The 19193-nt window shown below is 39.3% G+C and overlaps 1 protein-coding gene across 2 annotated transcripts in view; it reads left to right on the top strand.

The window, feature by feature from the left end:
* The window catches only part of XRN1 (5'-3' exoribonuclease 1), a 120905-nt gene extending 118469 nt beyond the window's left edge, over positions 1 to 2436 (top strand). For both annotated transcript variants that reach the window (XM_058730101.1, XM_058730100.1), the window contains one exon: positions 810 to 2436. In XM_058730101.1, the coding sequence (XP_058586084.1) occupies positions 810 to 1112 (303 nt within the window). In that variant the 3' untranslated portion in view covers positions 1113 to 2436. The remainder of the gene's footprint in view (positions 1 to 809) is intronic.
* Positions 2437 to 19193: the final 16757 nt, after the last annotated feature.

Genomic DNA, 19193 nt, shown 5'->3' with positions numbered 1-19193 from the left:
ATGTGTGTGTGTGTGTGTGTGTGTGTATAAATGTATATATTACATTTTATTTATTTTTGATAGAGACAGAGCACAAGTGGGGGAGGGGCAGAGAGAGACAGAGACACAGAATCCGAAACAGGCTCCAGGCTCTGAGCTGTGAGCACAGAGCCCGAGGCAAGGCTTGAACTCACAAACCACGACATAATGACCTGAGCCAAAGTCGGACACTTAACTGACTGAGCCACCCAGGTGCCCCAAGAATTACTATATTTTTAAGAGAGTTCATTTTTTAATGCTCAAGGACTATTGAGAAAAATTTGTTTATTTAATAATTACTGATTCAAGGCCAACTAGAAGTCCAGTACTGGTCTGGATGCTAAGAATATATATTATGACCATTAGTCGGGGCAGCTGGCTCAGTTGGTAGAGCATGCAACTCTTGATCTTGGAGTCGTGAGTTTGAGCCCTACATTGGATGTAGAGATTACTTTTAAAAAATTAAAAATTTTTTTAGAAAAAATAATACATTTTGACCAGTGGTGATCAATCTGACCTGGTTCCTGCTATCTTGAGTTTGTGTTCTAATAATTAATAATTGCAGCAAGTAACATTTTTTTCTAGCACAATTGATTTTAAAATCAGGAATATAAATTTTCTTTAAGTTATAGAGAATTTTTAAATATTTAAATGCCTTTAATTGAAGTCTGGTTTGGAGATTATAAGTAGAAATCACAAGTCAGCATTATTGACAGATATTAGCAACATGCTTAATGACACTAGTTTTTTCTGCCTGCATTGTTAATTAATGATGCTTTTATTCCTTAAAGGTTACTAAGAAAAGGGTTGCAAACAAAAAGAACTTTGAGAGTAAGGAGGCCCAGAGTGCTCCAGCTACCCCACTTCAGACTAGCCAGCCAACATCTTCCAATGTCACCAAAGTGATTCCACAGGAGACTTCATCAGCTTCCTTAAAGTCCTCTCAAATTACTCAACCTGCTTCTTCTTTTCAAGTTGAAGGCGCCTCCCAAGGCCACAGTATGTCTCACCACAAGTCAACACCAAGCTCTTCTTCAAGAAGAAAATCAAGAAAACTGGCTGTCAATTTTGGTGTTCCTAAACCATCTGAATAAATTTGGTACTTGGAATTAAATTAATTTCTTTTCTTTCCAGCCAGCTTTTTAGAAGTACATATCTGTGTCTCATAAAAAATTGGAATGTGCTATTTTAAAATAATATGTTTCAATTAAAATTTTTGATTTGTTGTCAGGCACTTTTCATGCTATATCAAATTGTGCATCTTAAACATGTACAGTTTGTTTTACATCAATTATACCTCAGTAAAGCTGTAAAAAAGAAAAAAAGCTAAATTAAACCTTGTGTTAAAATAGTATCAGTGGACTAAGCATTAAAATGTACCACTCTAACTATTGGCCTCATCATTAGAAGCATCCTAAACTATGACGTAGATATCATAGTGCAATAATAATAAATTTTGACACTCTTGAGGGATAATTAAATGGAGCGTGAAAATCGGGCCTCAAGTATAATTTACCAAGTGTGGATTTTATTTCTCTTTTTAATGATGTAACAAGTTTATCAGGAGAATGGCTCTTATTTATAAGTATTTTAACTTAGGTTTTGTTGTCTCTGAGGGTCCTTTATACCTGCTGTGAAACGATCACACTTGTGGTGGTGCTGCCAGTTTTGCTTTATTCTAGATTTTGTACCAAAGCAAGTTTAGAATATTGGTCAGAGTATTTCATTTAACTGCTTAGAACTATAAATAGCAATCTAGATTTGAGCAAGTAATTACAATTTTTTAGATTACTCAGAAACCAGCATTAGTAATTTCTAATAAAATTAAGTTTCAAAATCTACAGGGTACAATGACCACAAATTAACCTTCTAACAAAGTAAAATCTATTAATCATGGTGTTAGTTGAAATAAATTGTGTACTCTTTTGTATAGCTTTTTACCTGCTTACCTAAACATATGTGAGAGCTCCACTGTTGATCCTTGTAGTGCTTCTTGGGACTGATGAAATTCTAATTTTTTAAAAAATTCTAAGGTGTGCTATAATACAGGCACAATCAGTTTGTGGTGTACTTAATTTACATGACAAATGCCTGTCTCATTCTGTTCCCACATTTTTAACTTTATGCTGAACTGTTCAGTGACGCTGGCATTTTGTCTTTGCATGTCATGTGTGGGTGTGTAGTGTTCAAGCTATGGCTGTTGAAATTATTTTAGAATTTATGAAAACTTCTCAGTGGTACCAGGGCCTGAGTTTTTATATATATATTTATCCTTTAGTTTTTGTGATATGCTTATATTTTTAAGGAAGTAAGTTATCATACTTTTTTAAGAGTAGAAACCATAATGTTTATATGGAGCTGCTTATTATTATATCCAGTTTCACTGAACTCATTAAAAACTCTGCCATGAGTCTTAAAGTAGTCTATTTGTTTTTTAATGCTGGCATTGAACTAAATGGATTCCTTTCTCTAACTGCTGATTTCAGAGTTTCTCTATATGTTAGTAGGATATTTGTATATTAGTAGTGCCTTTAGTATAAGAGATAAATGTTCATTATCTGGCATTTATTATAGTCATGTGAGTTTCTGTGATTTTATTTTCTGTTAATTTTCCAGAGTCAAGTGTTCATTGGTTCCCAGCATTCCCTTGTTGGGAATGTTTATCTGTCGTGGGATATTGAATAATGAGGCTGAAATAATTCTCAATGTTTGTCCTCATTATCTCACAGACTCTCTATTTATTTTAAAAGGAAACATCTATTATAGGAATACAATACAAAAAATTGAAATTATGACAGTAATTTTCTGTCAACCTCTACTACTTTAAAGTGTGTAATATTTTTCACCTTATGTACCTGTACAAACCAGCAGTCAAGAATTGTGTCACTCATCATTGCTGTGTGACCCCTCTATAAATAGTGCACAACCCACATCTTTTTTAGAGTACAGAGCATGTGCCATCTTCTGAAAACTCCAAGAAAAGTTCCAACAGGCATATTGCCACCGAACTCATAAAGATATTTCCCGTGTTTGAACAAAGTGAGCTGATAATTCTCCATGCGTAGGCAGTAAAAGTGTTTTCTTTTTGTTCTTTCCTCCCTTTTTTAAAAAACATAGTATTCTAGGGGCGCCTGGGTGGCGCAGTTGGTTGAGCGTCCAACTTCAGCCAGGTCACGATCTCGCGGTCCGTGAGTTCGAGCCCCGCGTCAGGCTCTGGGCTGATGGCTCGGAGCCTGGAGCCTGTTTCCGATTCTGTGTCTCCCTCTCTCTCTGCCCCTCCCCCGTTCATGCTCTGTCTCTCTCTGTCCCAAAAATAAATAAAAAACGTTGAAAAAATAAATAAATAAATAAAAATAAAAAACATAGTATTCTAAAGGTCAAGATTAAAGAGAGATTAAAATAGGAAAGCGCTTGATAGTGACTAGATAGTGGTCACGCCTTCATGTCTTTTCCTTTCCCCCTTGTAGACCTATTCCAGATGTGGGCATGAGGTCAATAGATCAACAGGACTTGTGCCTCCCTGTGGAGGCTGTGAGAAGTAGAGGCTGTTTTTATCTCATGATAATCTTGAGGAGACTGGATTCACTGATAGTATGGGAAACTTACAATTTTTCCCTTTTGGATGGGGCAGACTCAAACCAGCTCAAAGTATAGAAATATGCCCATTTGTTGAATCTGTTATAAACGTTCAGTGAAAGCTGTGGTCTGTATAGGGCACGGAAGAACAGAGTCCCCAAATGCTTCATGCTTCCACATAACTACAGCAGTTAAATCTAAATATTCTTATTCAATAATTTCTTTTTTTTTTTTGAGCGCATTAAGTGAATTTTGAAGATTGATTCTTCTAGTCTCATCATACCTTGTTACCGTTTCCTGCATTACCTGATCATTACCTGAGTTTTATAATTTGACAGAATGTAATTGCTTTAAACATCATGTAGACTAAAGTCTTAAACATCAGAGAGACAGTTGCATGGAAAATTATTTTTGCCACTGTGTGTACCTTGGTTTCAAGTTAAGACTTCCTTGCTTTTCAGAGGGATAAGTAGTTCCTTTAGAACTGTGAAAAGATAAGGTGTTGTGTTTTTTTTTTTCTGTTGGTGGGAGAAATAACTCTTAATGCAGGTTTTTTGTTGTTTATTTCCTCTTCTATGATCAGGTGATCAGGTATTTGCTTTGGTTTTAGACTGATATTTCCAAACTAATCCAAATTCTTCGTTTCAGGGGAGGGTCAGTGAAGAGGTAGAAGAAGCAATCTAAATAAGATACCAGTCACTGCATTTTCAGACTATATTTCTAGCTCAAGGAAATAGATAAGCTGCAGGGGCTTTTTTATTCACTCACTTTTTAATCATCTGTTCTATTTGTATTAATGAATCATACATTTTTATAATGGTAGTCTAATTTTTACATTAAGTAAATAGAACTGTCCAGATCTCCATTGAAATTAGGCCTAATGTGCTTTGTCTCATCGTTCAGAGCATCTTTTTTAAAGCAACTGTGTACACTTCACAACTTTTTGAGCTTGCTGTCTTTCTTAGGATCATCTTGCTTTCAAATTGCATTTTTACTGTAGAGGACAATTAATGTATTGGAAAGAAATAACTGACAGGCATTCTCTACTCAAAAAAAAAAAAAAATCACAGAAGTTCCTTTATCATTTTTCTAGAGACAGTGATAGTACTCAAACTGGCAGTGTTCTTTACATATATTTTGTAAGCTTTGTCAGTGGAATAGTCTTTTTCATGGGAGCTTCCTTTTCCTAGTCAGGATAAGGCTTAAAATTCCAGAAATGAATATTTTTCAAACTGACCTGGTTCGTATTTCCATCAGACTTCTCCATCTTCCACCAGGAGGCAGTAAGAGACAGTGCTGAAACAGAGAGACAACAGTGCTGAGTCAGCAGGCGTGTGGAAGTGTCAATGTTACAACACTGAGTTAAAAGCTCAGACGGCACTGATTTTTTTTTTTTTTTAAAGAGGGAAAAAATGTATAAAATAGTTTTAGTAATGAAGAATATCAGGAATATAGCTGCTTTTGTATTTGTGTGTATGTCAGTGAACCAACAATTATGCCTTGCTCAATCAATGCATTCAGCCATCTCAAGTGCAATTTGTGATGGAGACTCTGGTTTCCAATAGATAGTTTTACGTAGTTAAACCTGTAAAAAATAATTTTTTTCCAAAAGTACACCCATTGCTGTTGATTTCGGCAGTTGGTATACTATTAAATTGCCTAGGCCAAATAATTAAGCTTCTACAGATATTTTAGTATTGTGAAGCTAAATTCTCATACTGTTTCTCATGAAATAATAGGACTGAGAATTTGGTCCACAGTTTGCTTTAAGTTATTTTATTCCTTTCCCTTTACAGCTAAGGGGCTTTTTTCTTTGTTTTGGGGTTTGGTTTTTTTGTTGTTTTGTTTTGTTGCCTCAGGTCTCTTACATTTTCTTTTGCTTGCACCCAGTTGCTTCTCTGAGGGTTTTCATCTATTTTGATATATGAGTAATAAATGGTGTGCTGTATAATTAAAGTGTTCAACATTCTGTTCATTTAAACAATATAAGTATAATTCATACATATGTATCTTAACTCATTTCTTTTCTCACATAGCTATTTTATAAGTGATTGGAATTTTTCATTAGATCTTATACAGAGCAGTATTTTATTAAAAATTCAAAAGGGAAGACTTTTATGTGCTCATTTTGTAGTTTTTGTTTTTTAAATATCTTTACATTGTCTGCAATTAAAGTGTTTTAAACTTGCATTGGAATGGACTCCGAATGTATTTTTGTGTTAAGTTGTACATTTGTAGATTTCTAGCATGAAGTTAGCCTCAAAATGTTGTGCAGAAGGATTTTAAAATATGAGAGTCATTGAAAGAGTTACAACATCTATACATGTTAAATGCTATATGGATTTTAATTAAACCCTTGAGAATGAACTCATAAGCTGTTTTTTCTTGTATATTTACATTAGTATCAAAAGTAGAAACATTACAGTATTCACTTAAACCCTATATCTTTTTATATCTGTATCTTGAATCTATGTCATTTAAACTGAGACAGCATGGTTAGTGGAGAAAGTCTGAAGACTGTAGATTCAGATGACCACTGTTCAGATCCTTTCTCTACTTATTACTAGTTGTAAATAAGTCATTATATTAGCTTTGGCAAGTTACATAAGGTATAAGCTTCAGTTTCTTCATCTTCTAAGAGGAAGAAAACATTCTTCATGTTGTTAATATGTATAAAGCACTATGTACATACTAGGTGTATTACAAATGTTAGTAAATAAGGATTTATCCTTTGTATATGAAGATCTATCCCAAATATACAGTCCTCTGAATGGTGCCAAATGCCTTTATGCTTTTCCCACTGAGTCACTCTCCAATATCCAGTTTGTAGAGTCCTTGTGCCTGACCTGGCCATCTGGGAGACTCTTCTCTCTCTGTTCTTTTTTCCTGTCATGATCCCCTGTATCTTTTCTACCATGCAAGGGAAGGTTCTTACAGAGCTACATAGAAAGAGGCTCTCATTTCTACTCATAAGACTGGGGAATCTACCAAGACTCACATCTTGCTGATATTACCCATGTCTCACAATGCATTATTTTACCAAAATCTTCCCATGGTATGGGTGGGAAGGAGTTGGAAAGAAGGGCTTAAGGAGGGAAGAACAACTCTTCCTACTGTATCTGCTCCCAGTCTGCCTGATAAACCTCAGACTGCCTCTAGTGAGACTAGACTTCACTCAAGACTCTAAAGAGCAATCACATCCTGATATAGTATGTGGCCCCCTGATCCAGCAGGAGGCCTGTGGTCTACACTTACCAATGGAAACTTAGCTATTTTCCCACTCCATTCCCCTAGACTTCCAGCTCCTCATATTGAGATCCATAGTAACCACTCCTCTTCACCCCAACTCTATAGCATCATTGGACTTCTCTCCAATCTTGGTACCAATCTTTTGACTTGAGCATCAAAACTAAATAAACCAAAACCCATTCAAGCTAGCTTAAGGAAAGGAAATTTGTTGCAAGAAATTGGAGCAATCTTACAGAATACAATCCAGGAAGTACAATCAAGGTTCTCAGGACCTGAACCTTAGGGGGTTACCTTCCAGTGCACTCTGTCTCCTCTCCATGAGGCTATGAGGTCTGTGGTCTCTGTGACTCTGTAGGTCGGGTCACTCATCTGTAATAGTGGTGAGAGGGGAGGGGAAGGCAGATCATCTTGAGCTGCTCCTACCGGCCTGTGAGTTGACAAGGAAATGCTAACCTGTCTAAGTCAGGCTCTTAAGCAACAACCACATCCTGGTCTAGCAGTTCTTACAGTTTTTACATAAAAGAAGGCCTGCAAAACAGCTTTATCCTGATAGTAACCAAAGCTCACTGTATGATGTGCCTGTAAACAGCTCTCATAAAAGGGCCATCCCAGTTAAACCCCTTCAACTTGGCAAATGGTTGCCTTTAGAATATTCCAGTGCTTGGGGCGCCTGGGTGGCTCAAACATCCGACTTTGGCTCAGGTCATGATCTGGCGGTCTGTGAGTTCGAGCCCCGCGTCGGGCTCTGTGCTGACAGCTCAGGGCCTGGAGCCTGCTTCTGATTCTGTGTGTGTCTCTCTCTGCCCCTTCCCCACTCATGCTCTGTCTCTCTCTCTCTCTCTCTCTCAAAAATGAATAAATATTAAAAGAAAATTAAGAATTTTCCAATGCTTTATGGAGCCCCTGATTCCTACAATTGTAGGAGTGTTAGCCATGTTTCACCGAGTTCCCAGATAATCAATCAATAAATAAGTCTACTGATTACTAAGTGCCTAATATCCCAGGCCAATATTATAAATGGTTTACACAGATTATACTCTTTAATCCTCATAACCCTATCATGTAAATAGGTTTTACCTATGCAGTAGTCTGACTTCAAAACCTGCACTCTTAACCACCTTGCTATACTATAAGGTTCAGGTTTCATAGTCTAGTTTTCACATCAACACTGTGTAGTTTTGTTAAAAATATACTCTCATTTTATTTGTTGTTTATTGGTATCTTTTAAGGACTTAGTACAAGCACAGCATTAACAAATAGGAATAATGGGGCACCTGGGTGGCTCAGTTAAATGTCCAACTTCAGCTCAGGTTATGATCTCGTGGTTCGTGCATTCAAGCCCCACATCTGGCTGTCTGCTGTCAGTGCGGAGCCTGCTTCAGATCCTCCGTCCCCTTCTGTCTCTGCCCCTCACCCCATCTCAAAAATAAACGTTAAAAAAAAATAGGAATAAGACCTAGTCTTGACTATCCATAAAGTCAGTAGAAGAAGGACAAGTAAACACGAGGCACAACACCAGTATAACAAGTCCACAAGAAAGGGGAACCTCATAGGCTGGGAAAGTATCAGGGTCTCTTTTCTGATCCAGCAGGAGGCCTGTGGTCTATGCTTCAAGGACTCAAGTGAGGGAGGAGACTGATCAGGGCTGAATTGTATGGTGCCAATTTAGACAGGTAAGAGGTAAAATGGAGGTGAACGTAGACACTAGGTCATAAGGAGCATTACAGACCATGTTAAAGTGTTTTAATTTCATCGTGAAGGCTATCTTGGTCAAAGCAGCTTTGTTTGGGCATAACAAAATCCCACTTAAAGTAGCTCAAGAAGGGGCACCTGGGTGGCTCAGTCAGTTGAGCTTCTGACTTTGGCTCGGGTCACCATCTCATGCTCTGTGAGTTCAAGCCCCGCTTCGGGCTCTGTGCTGACAGCTCAGAGCCTGGAGCTGCTTCAGATTCTGTGTCTCCCTCTCTCTCTGCCCCTCCCCGACTCATGCTCTGTCCCTCTGTCTGTCAAAAATAAATAAATATCAAAAAAAAATTTTTAAGTAGCTCAAGAAAAAATAAAATAAGGGTGGGGGGTAGAAGATTTATCATATGGATGCAGGAAAATTACCTAGAATCCAAGAACAAGAACATAGCGGGGCTTCAAAGGGGCCTGGACCAAGAACAAAAAAGCCATCCAGAACATGGATATCTTACCTTTCCTACTCTCATCTCTGCCTATTGAACACTCCTGGCTTCCGTGTTCCAGCTATACATTGCCTCAGTTCCAGCAACCAGCCTAGGGCTAGCATGTCTCCATCTCAACTCCAGATGGGTGGAATTGTGTCAGGTGTCCACCTCTGCCCAGGCAAGTAAGGTCAGCCAACTAATACAAACATGTCTGCTGTGGCCCATTCTTGTGGAGCAGCATGCTTTAGAGCAAGAGTCGGGATGGGAAGATATCCCCAGAATGCTCTTCTATTAGTATTAACATGATTTTAAGAAGGGGCTATTTGTTTTCAAAATGAAAACTGGTGACATTATAGAGACTAGAATAGAGACAGGAAATCATAGAATGCTGCTTCAGTTATCCACTGAATTGGTACCAATGAGGCAGCTGCACCAATTCTTGGGAGCTCTTCTATTGTTCCATATGTTGGATATCAAAGTGAAAGAAGAAATGTGGAATCAGAGTTTCCACAATCAGACACTCAGGCTAACCCATTAATATTTTAACAGAGATCCTCTCTGGTGTACTTCCATTCGAATGTTAAGTATTGACTTCTGCAACCACATTCACAGATTATCAAGAGTATAAACTATTTCTTGCCCAAAATGTATCACTGAGTCAGAGCACTGTCAACCAGAAGGTCATGGATGGTAGTGAGGTTCTTTGCTTATTACATTAGCACACCATGTTCTACAAAACACGACTGGGCACAGATTGATGGAGCAACCCCTTATATTATGCCTTACGCTGGGCACTACTCCACTGTGATGGCTGCAAGGCATTACAGTTTGTATTATCCAAAGGTGCAAGTCACTTATTAAAACATTAATTGTGTCTCCATGAAGATAGCCCTGAAGTTCTGTCCTGAAGGCTCAGTACTAATAACAGTTGCCATTGATGGGGTGTCCACTAGGTGCCAGTCATTTTATATAACACTTTCATCCTCAAAACAATAATTATATAAAAATAGTACTAAATCGCTTATCAAATAAGAAAATTAAGACAAAAAGAGGTTAATGCATCAAAGATATAGTACATAACTGAGCTGGAATTCAAAAGAGATCTCTCGGATCTCCAAACCCACTTTCTTTTTTTTTTTTAATTAAATTTTAATTATACAAGTAATACATGGCTACATTTCCTCCAAATTTTTAAAGCATGATGGGTAAGAGTAACACCTTGGTGACCACCTTCTAGATTCCTGTGAGAGTATGGTGTATATTCTTCTGGCCTTTTTTCATACTGCACACACTATCTGCACATATTAACTACTTACAATCGTTCTTTGGTTTTAATTTTACATAAATGGCATCATGCTTTACGCATTATTCTTAAATTTGGCTTTTTCCCTCAACAAGTATCTCTGAGATTTGGCCTACTCTGCCACTCACTGCTATTCCCCTTCCTAGGCTCCCTGCTTCTCTAAAAACCTGGCAGAAAAGAGCTCGTGCCGAACACCTCAGCACCAGACACCCTTACTGGAATTTGTCTTTTTTCCAACATTTCATTACCAAACGTTTCCTTTTTTCTTTTTAATTTTATTTATTTGAGAGCTCTAGAGACAGTAGGCACACATGCGAGGGATGGGCAGAGGGAGAGGGAGACAAAGAGAATCCCAAGCAGGGTCCCCAGTGCCAGCGCAGAATCCAACATGGGGCTCAATCCCATGAACCGCAAGATCAGGACCGGAACCGAAATCAAGAGTCAGACGCTTAACCAACTGAGCCACCCAGGCACCCCTCATTACAAAAATTTCCTTAAAAATGCAGTTTAAAATATTATACATCTACAGATACTCACCACCTAGATTCTACTATCAACCCTTTACCCGCTTTATTATATATCCATCTATCCAGGAATGTTAGTGTTAGAAGAGCTCCCTGAAGCACCTCACTAAGTCATCCACTCTGCTTAGGTTGTCGAATGACCAATATTATGCCTAGTTGGGAGCAGTAGTAAAACATGTGTCATGTGTTAGCAGAGGTCGCTAACCTGGAAAGGATGTGTTTTAATGGAAAATGACCTATCATTCAGAATATCCAAGACCATTTGACTGAAGAAATCACTCAGAATGGTCTAGAATTGTACCTCGGGTTGTAAAGATCGTAAGATGGACTACATGTTAGACTGCCAAAGCAAACTGTCCTGAATCCCTGCTTTTCTAGAGGGAGGCACCAAAAGAGCTCCATCAGGAATCCGGATTGACTTCAAGGAAGCCATCAGGGTGTATAGCTTCCCCAAGTAAATCAATGTCTTTTCCTATTCAACTCAAACTTCTGGAGTAACAGCACTGAGGCAGCTGTTTGCAGCACCAAGATGGCAGTGACCGCCTTATAAAACAGTATGTCTATCTTTATTTCCTTTGACCTGGAGGAATTTGACCTGGTCAGGATCCTTATTGTGACTAAATCTGTAGTTGAACAGGCTGAAAAGACAGTACAGATCTCTAGGTACAAGGTTGCCAGGTTTTCTATCTCTCCTTGTCTGATTTTTTTTTTTAATGTAACGTGACGGGAAATGAATGAATAAAACAATGTTTTAAAAAGAGGATTCTCTCAAAGCTGGTGTTGACAACTTGCAGCAAAACTTAAGCATGTATCATTCTGTTTGCAGTTTTGTCTGTAGGGATTCTTCAGTTATGTTCATTCCAAGAACATGTTCCCACTCCAATGATTCGTGTTGTTGGACCCGTGATACGTAATAGCAGACAGGCCAATGTCTGCATTCCCCACACACATCTGGGGCAGAAATCTTCTGCAAAGAAAGCAAGAGGTGACATAGTATTAGGAGAAGAGAGCTTTCTGGCACAGGGAAAGAAAATGATGGAGGACGTGCCAGCGGGGACCAGGGGTAGATTTAGTGGGGCTGGGAGGGCAGAAGGGAGAACCCCAACACTGCTTGAAGGATATACTTTGAAATAATATGTTCCACGTGTATTAGCTGAGGACGTACCATGTGCCAGGCACTGCCAGGAAGTTCAGGTTTTCGGGGAAGGACTCCAAAGGAGGGGGAAGAGAAACTGGGGCTGAGCCAGCCTACACACTGTGTTCCCTTCATATAGAAATGACTGTGTATTTATAACACAATGCTCCTACCTCATTCAGCATCCTAAAAAGCAATTTTCTTTCTTTCTTCTTTAATCAGAACATTAAAAAGTAAGCTGGCATGATTTCCAGACAAAGAGGAACTTTTGTTAGGGAATTTTGCTCTTTTACTTTGCCGCAAAACAATATATTTTCTCTTCTGGGGAAGGAGCACACAGTCCATGGTTAAGAATGGTAGATGTTAGTCACAGCTCATTATCTTTATCTAGTCCTCTCTGCAAAAGAAAAATCATTACGGGGTGCTATCAGAGAGTCCTCATAAGGGGACGTGACAGAGAATAGGATGCAGAGTCCGAATTAGCAGTATCAGACAGATGCTCGTGTCCATAGCAAGGAGCCCAGGAACTGAAACCCCAGGATATGTATACACTGCAGCACCAGCTATGGGACAAACATTAACACAGTTTTTGTGACCTTTTCTTTCTTTTTTTTTTTTTTTACTGGAGTCCATCACTGCTAAATAATAAATCTTTTCTGATTCAGCACACACAAACCACTTTCCCCACTTCACCTTAATCAAACACCAGCAGAGCCTTAACTAGTATCTCTGGGGTAATCGGGTGATGCTTTCCCAATGATACTTCCTTAGGGCCACTAAGTGAAGAAGGAAATCATTATTTTTGTATGTTTGCTATAATGTCATCATGTGGTATTTCTACACTTATTACTAGCAAAGAATATAGATCACAAACATGAGGCGTGTTTGATTCCTCCCCCGCCACACCCAGTTGGTTCTCAAGTCCTAGTGGAATGTCATCCCCCGTATCTGCCACCGTCCTCATGACTACTGCCTTAATGCAACTCCACTTCCTCTCATACTTGGCCTCTTGCAACGGTCCCTTATTTTCCCTGCTTCCAGTCTTGGACCACTCCAGGCTCTTAAAAAAAAGTGGGGGCGGGATGCCTGCATGGCTCAGTCAGTATCCAAGTCTTGATTTCCACTCAGGTCATGACCTCACAGTTCATGAGTTCGAATACTTCAAAATACTGAGAGGAAATAATTTCTTTTTTTTTTTTTAATGTTTATTTATTTTTGAGAGAGAGAGACAGACAGAGAGTGAGTGGAGGAGGGGCAAAGAGGGAGGGAAACTCAGAAACTGAAGCAGGCTCTAGTCTCTGAGCTGTCAGCACAGAGCCCGATGTGGGGTTCGAACTCGTGGACCACGAGATCATGACCTGAGCCGAAATCAGACACTTAACCGACTGAACCACCCAGGCGCCCTGGAAATAATTTCTAACATAGAATTCTATACCTAGCCAAATAGCAATAAAATGTTAGGATAAAATAAAGACATTTTCTTTTTTTTTTCTTTAAAAAAATGTTTTTTGATGTTTATTTATTTTTGAGAGAGACAGAGAGACAGAGCATGAGTCGGGGAGAGGGAGGGGTGGAGAAAGGGAGACACAGAACCCCAAGCAGGCTGCAGGCTGTGAGCATAGAGCCCAATGCCCAGCACAAGGCTCAAACCCACAAACTGTGAGATCATGACCTGAGCCGAAGTCAAAAGCTCAACTGACTGAGCCAACCAGGCCCCCAAGACATTTTCTAATATAAAAGTCTCAAATAGGGGCGCCTGGGTGGCTCAGTTAGTTAAGCATTCAACTCTTAATTTTTGCTTAGGTCATGTTCACACGGTTCTGGGATCCAGCCCCATGTCCGGCTACATGCTGAGTATGAAGCCTGCTTAGGATTCTCTCTCTCTCTCCCTTGGCTCCTTTCCCCTGTTCGTGCTCTCTTTCTCTCTCTAAAAATAAAAAGTCTCAAATAATTTACCTTGTAAGTATCCCTTCTCAGGAAACTACTAGATGACATGCACTAATAGAGTGGGAATGTAAGCCAAGACTGAAGATTTAAACCAAATGGAAAGAGGTTACTATTCACATGCGAAGATAATTTCCATAATGATACAAAGGCAGATCCCCATATGAAAGCTGTCCATTAGGCCTAGAGGCTGACCAGCACAAACTAGAAAAAGTTAGAGAGCTCCAGAAAAGAATGTCTTTAAAAGCATGAATTTTGAGAGGGGTGTCCGGGTGGCTCAGTCAGTTAAGTGTCTGGCTCTTGATCTTGGCTCAGGTCACGATTGCACGGTTCATGAGTTCAAACCCCGTGTGGGGCTCTGTGCTGACAGTGTGGAGCCTGCCTGGATTTCTCTCTCCCTGACCGCCCCCCTCCTTTCAATAAATAAACTAAAAAAAAAAAAAAAAAATGGATTTTGAGAAAATTTCTGATGTTTCTGAACATTTTCAGAGATTTAGAAAAGCATAAAAGGTATTCGGGTTGAATTAATAAGTTCAATAAGAAAGATCAGATCACATATTAATTCCAGAGAAAATAGAAAAGTTATACAGACAAGGAAAATAATCATACCATGTCCAGCAAAAAAAAATAGATGGCATAATTCAGGAGATTTTAATAAAGAGACTAATAATTTTTGGGTACAGGCAGATTTGCCCAAACTTTAAAAAGACTAATAACAACATAGGAACTATTGCCAGTCCAGGCCTGAAGAGGCAAGAAGAACATGGCATTGCTTGGCCCAAAGAGGCCATTATATAGAGTGTTGCCTGACAAGAACTGAGGCCTTTTACAGAACAAAGCAATTAACTCATGGCAACCTCGTAGGGAGGAAAGCTGGGGAACAAATACTAGGACCTCATTTTGTCTTCCCTTCAATGTTCTGCTCGTGCCCTTTATTGATCAAACCCAACTGGGTAACCATGGTATAAGGGACACCTGTGATGGAGTCCATGCATATCAGCCTCCCAAGACACCGTGCAGAATGAAGGGGTGGAGAGGGAATCTGGATGGGCAAACGGAAGATACACAGTATAGTATTGATACATTAGGCCACTGTGGATTTTTAAATGGTTATGATAATGGAAACACCAGACAGTGATCCAAACAAAATCATGTTATAACTGTGTTAGGAAGATGGAAAGGATGCAGATAGGCGGTGGTGGGTGGAAATGTGTGTGTACTTTTCCACGGTGAAAATCAATAGATCGTGCCCAAAACTGGAAGGGAAAAAAAATGTATGTTACCTACGGAAAGAAATACAAAAAGATTTAATGCGACTGTCTAAAATAAAAGGAAATAAAACAATAAAGCAATTGGAGAAGGTCTCTCACTTTCTTCTCAGTCCTACCCTATTATCTCATGGTCCTTGGGCGGAAAATGGTACTTTTGACTCGTGAAACCTCTACCTCCAGAACAATTCAGAAATCCAAAATCTGTAAATCAGGTGTTCTCACAGTCTCAAGATATTTCTCTGTGGGTGACTTAAGTACAAAGGAGAGAGCACACCTTCACAGCGTGACATCTGGTGGTCACTGTCCTGGGCGAGCGGTCAAGCCTGGCACACGGGCATCCCTCTTTTTGAAAGTCCCATCCTGCCACTTTGTTTTCATGAAAGACCTAATTAGTATCTGCTTTTGCTAACTAAAAGAAATCCAAAGAGCTTGTTCCCTTTTACTAAGAAAGGCTAAAAGCACAAATGACATTCAGGCTTGCGTTGCAGCCAGCCCAGCCGTGGTAGAGGCAGCGCGCAGGGAGGAGCAAGAGGGGCCGCGCCCAGCTCCTTCCTGGGGCGGATACTCAGCATCTCAGCATCAAGCCGCCTCAGCTTTGAACTCTGTCTGTGAGCATCCGTGTTTATCTCCATTTGTTTTGTGCATCTGTCAGCAAGCTGTGTCCTAAGGTATCACAAAAGCCTAAGGGAGGTTATTTTTGGGGTCTGGGGATGTGCAAAACTTTTTCCACATAGTTAATGGTAATTGCTTCTTCACTTTCTGCCATTTCAGCTTACAAAAGTTTTCACACACATGGTGTTTGGATCGCGGGGGAACCTGTAGTTGCCAAGAGTAGTAGGGGACTGATGATATTCTCTGGTTCTTGCTGTGATGCAAGGGGAAAGACACAACAGCTACAATGTGGTGTTCTTGCCAAAAATGTCTGTCCTGACTCTAATGAACAGAAACGGTCAAAAAATATGGGATTTATGGAACTGGAACAAATCCAGTCCAGGCAACTGGCCTGATCTCTTCCGAGGAAGATTGGGGACAGGAGCTGTTGGGAGAGATTCAAGAAACCTAACACTCAAAAACGATGTGTGAACTTTGGATCTAGGTTAGGAAAAAACAAAAACAAAAAACAACAAACAAACAAAAAAACTCATTGATAAGACATTTTGTGGAACAATGGGTATCTTTGAGTATGGGCAATATTATTGAATTATTGAGTTTTCTCAGGTATAGCAATGACAGAATTATGTAGGAGATATTCTTGATCTTGGAAGATGCACACTGACGTATTTAGGAGTGAAGTGTCATACATCTGTCTCCCACTTTCAGATGGTCTGGCATTAAGGAAACATAGAAAAAGATGGAAGCAGTGTTGTAAGAAGGCAACAACAGCCCTTCAGGTGAGAACAATTCAAGTATGAATATCTAAATACTTTCAACTCCTCGTGCAGTTTCAAAAAAATTTTTTTTTTTTTTAATTTTTTTTTCAACGTTTTTTATTTATTTTTGGGACAGAGAGAGACAGAGCATGAACGGGGGAGGGGCAGAGAGAGAGGGAGACACAGAATCGGAAACAGGCTCCAGGCTCCGAGCCATCAGCCCAGAGCCTGACGCGGGGCTCGAACTCACGGACCGCGAGATCGTGACCTGGCTGAAGTCGGACGCTTAACCGACTGCGCCACCCAGGCGCCCCCAAAAAAAATTTTTTTTAAGTGTTTCTGAGGACGGATAAATGTGGGGATGGGTGTGCTGCTGGGTTTTTTTTTCATAGTAAGCCTTGTTGAGTGTTTGATTCTATAAACTACATACATGTTTAACTTTGATAAGAGTAAAAATGAATACAATTAAATGTCAAGGCTAATTGGAGAAATGTTACAATATTGAGAAACGTGTAGTAAGGAAATCGGTAGCCGTAGGAGATCAGCACTTTCAAAACTTGGCCATTGAATCTTAGGGCTGGAATTTACCTTGAAGAACCTCTCAGCCTGCCTCCTCCATTGCAGTGATTAATAAAATGAAGTTCAGGGGAGTTAAGTGACTTGCCTGAGGTCAAGTACCTATTATGTAGCAGCAGAGCCAGATTTAGAGCCCAGATCTCCTCACTTTCATTCCAAAATCTTTTCTTTATAATGCCACGGATTGTTCATTTGCTATTGTGTAACACTATTGCATAGTGTATACATGGCTGGCTCTTTTCTTAAGAAATATCATGACAACAGTGGGTGAAAGGGTAGGAGTAAAGGAAAAACACAAGCCAAGAAGACCACAGTTGGATATCGGCTGGGAAGGGAAATTGAGACTGACATTGCAGAGTGGTTACTCTCAGGCAATAAAGAATTCATTCTCCTGAATTAGAGGGTTTCATCTGCTCACACTGTAATTGGCTATTAGAGCTTAGTAATTGATACTAAGAAGCTTGCAAGCCTTTGGCTCCCAACACTTGGCCCAGCTGTCAAAAGTCAGCACAGTCAAGATGGACAAAAAAGCTTTGTTGCTGTTCCTGGTGATCGCAGAGATTTTTAGACAAAGAAAAATTGTTTCTTAGAATTTGAGGTACGTGGCTTGTTTTAAAAAATATCTGTCCAATTTCCTTGAGAAGTTTTAAGACCACAAACAATAAGAAGGGTGGGTTTGGTGATGTATATTATTTATTATTTATTTTCTCCTATATTTTATTATAAAATTTTTTCAATACACATAAAAGGTGAAAAAAATTACTTGAGTTGCCATTCATATACACACCACCTAAATTCTACCATTAATATTTTATTTTTCTCACTCTATCAAATATCTAGCCATCTACCCATCTCTCTTTCCATTTAACAATCCGCCTTCCTTTTGTATGCATTTCAAAGTCAGTTGCAGACATCAGGGTACTTTCCCCCAAATATTTCAGCATTCAGCATGCATGTCATTATTTCAGTATTTTAGTGCTTATTTTTTGTTTCTTTTTTTTTTAAGATTAATTATTTATTTTGAGAGAGAGGGAGAGAGCGCGCACGCAGGAGGGGCAGAAAGAGAGGGAGAGAGAGAATCCCAAGCAGGCTTCTCACTGTCAGCTCAGAGCCCCTTGTGGGTCTCAAACTGACCAACCACGAGATCATGACCTGAGCCAAAACCAAGAGTCGGATGCTTAACTGACTGAGCCACCTAGGTGCCTCCTTTTCTGTTTCTTTAAAGGTAAAATTTACATAAAATGAAACGCACAGATCTTAGGTGTTCAGTTCCATAAGTTCCAGCAAATATATGCATGTGTGCAAACTAAATCATTACCAAGACACAGAACTTAAACATTACACACAGAAAAGTTCCTCATACCCTCTTCCAATAAATATCTACCCCCAAACACTCAGAGACAACCACTATTCTAAACTTGTTCACCAAAAATTAATTTGGCCATTTCTAGCACTTCGTATCCATGGGAAAATGCAGTTACGCACTCTTCATGCAAGGTTTCTTTTATTCAATACAGTGTTTTAGAATTCATTCATGCTGTGTGTATCAGTAGTTTGTTTCTCTTTATTTCTGAATAGCAGTCCATTGTGCGAAGGACAGCGTGTGATTTATTCCCCAGCTGATGAACAGCTGAGCTGTTTCCAGTTTGGGGCTCTTATGAATAATGCTGCTCTGGACGTTCTTATATAAGTCTGTTGGGGGACATTTGTTTTTCATTTATCTTGGGTAAATACCTAGGATTGGAATTTGTGGATCATAGGATATGCATATATTTAGTTTCATGTAGAAACCATTAGCCTTTTAGCCTTTTTTCAAAGTGGTTGTACTGTCTTATGTTCCACCACCAAAGTAGGATAATTTGTCCCGGTTGTCTTTAATGTTAGCCATTCTGTTAGTATGTAGAATATTTTTTTTTTTTGATAAACGCATTTAATACAATCAAAGTCAGTCTATTTTTAGAAAAAATAGGTTACCAATGCTTAGAGAAGTTGACAAGACTTTGTCATCTTGTACTCATAGGAAACCAGGATACTTTAAAACACATACGTGCAGTCTTTA

Source organism: Neofelis nebulosa, chromosome 5, assembly GCF_028018385.1.
Source record: "Neofelis nebulosa isolate mNeoNeb1 chromosome 5, mNeoNeb1.pri, whole genome shotgun sequence".
NCBI lineage: Eukaryota > Metazoa > Chordata > Mammalia > Carnivora > Felidae > Neofelis > Neofelis nebulosa.
This window is presented reverse-complemented; position numbering and strand designations above follow the sequence as displayed.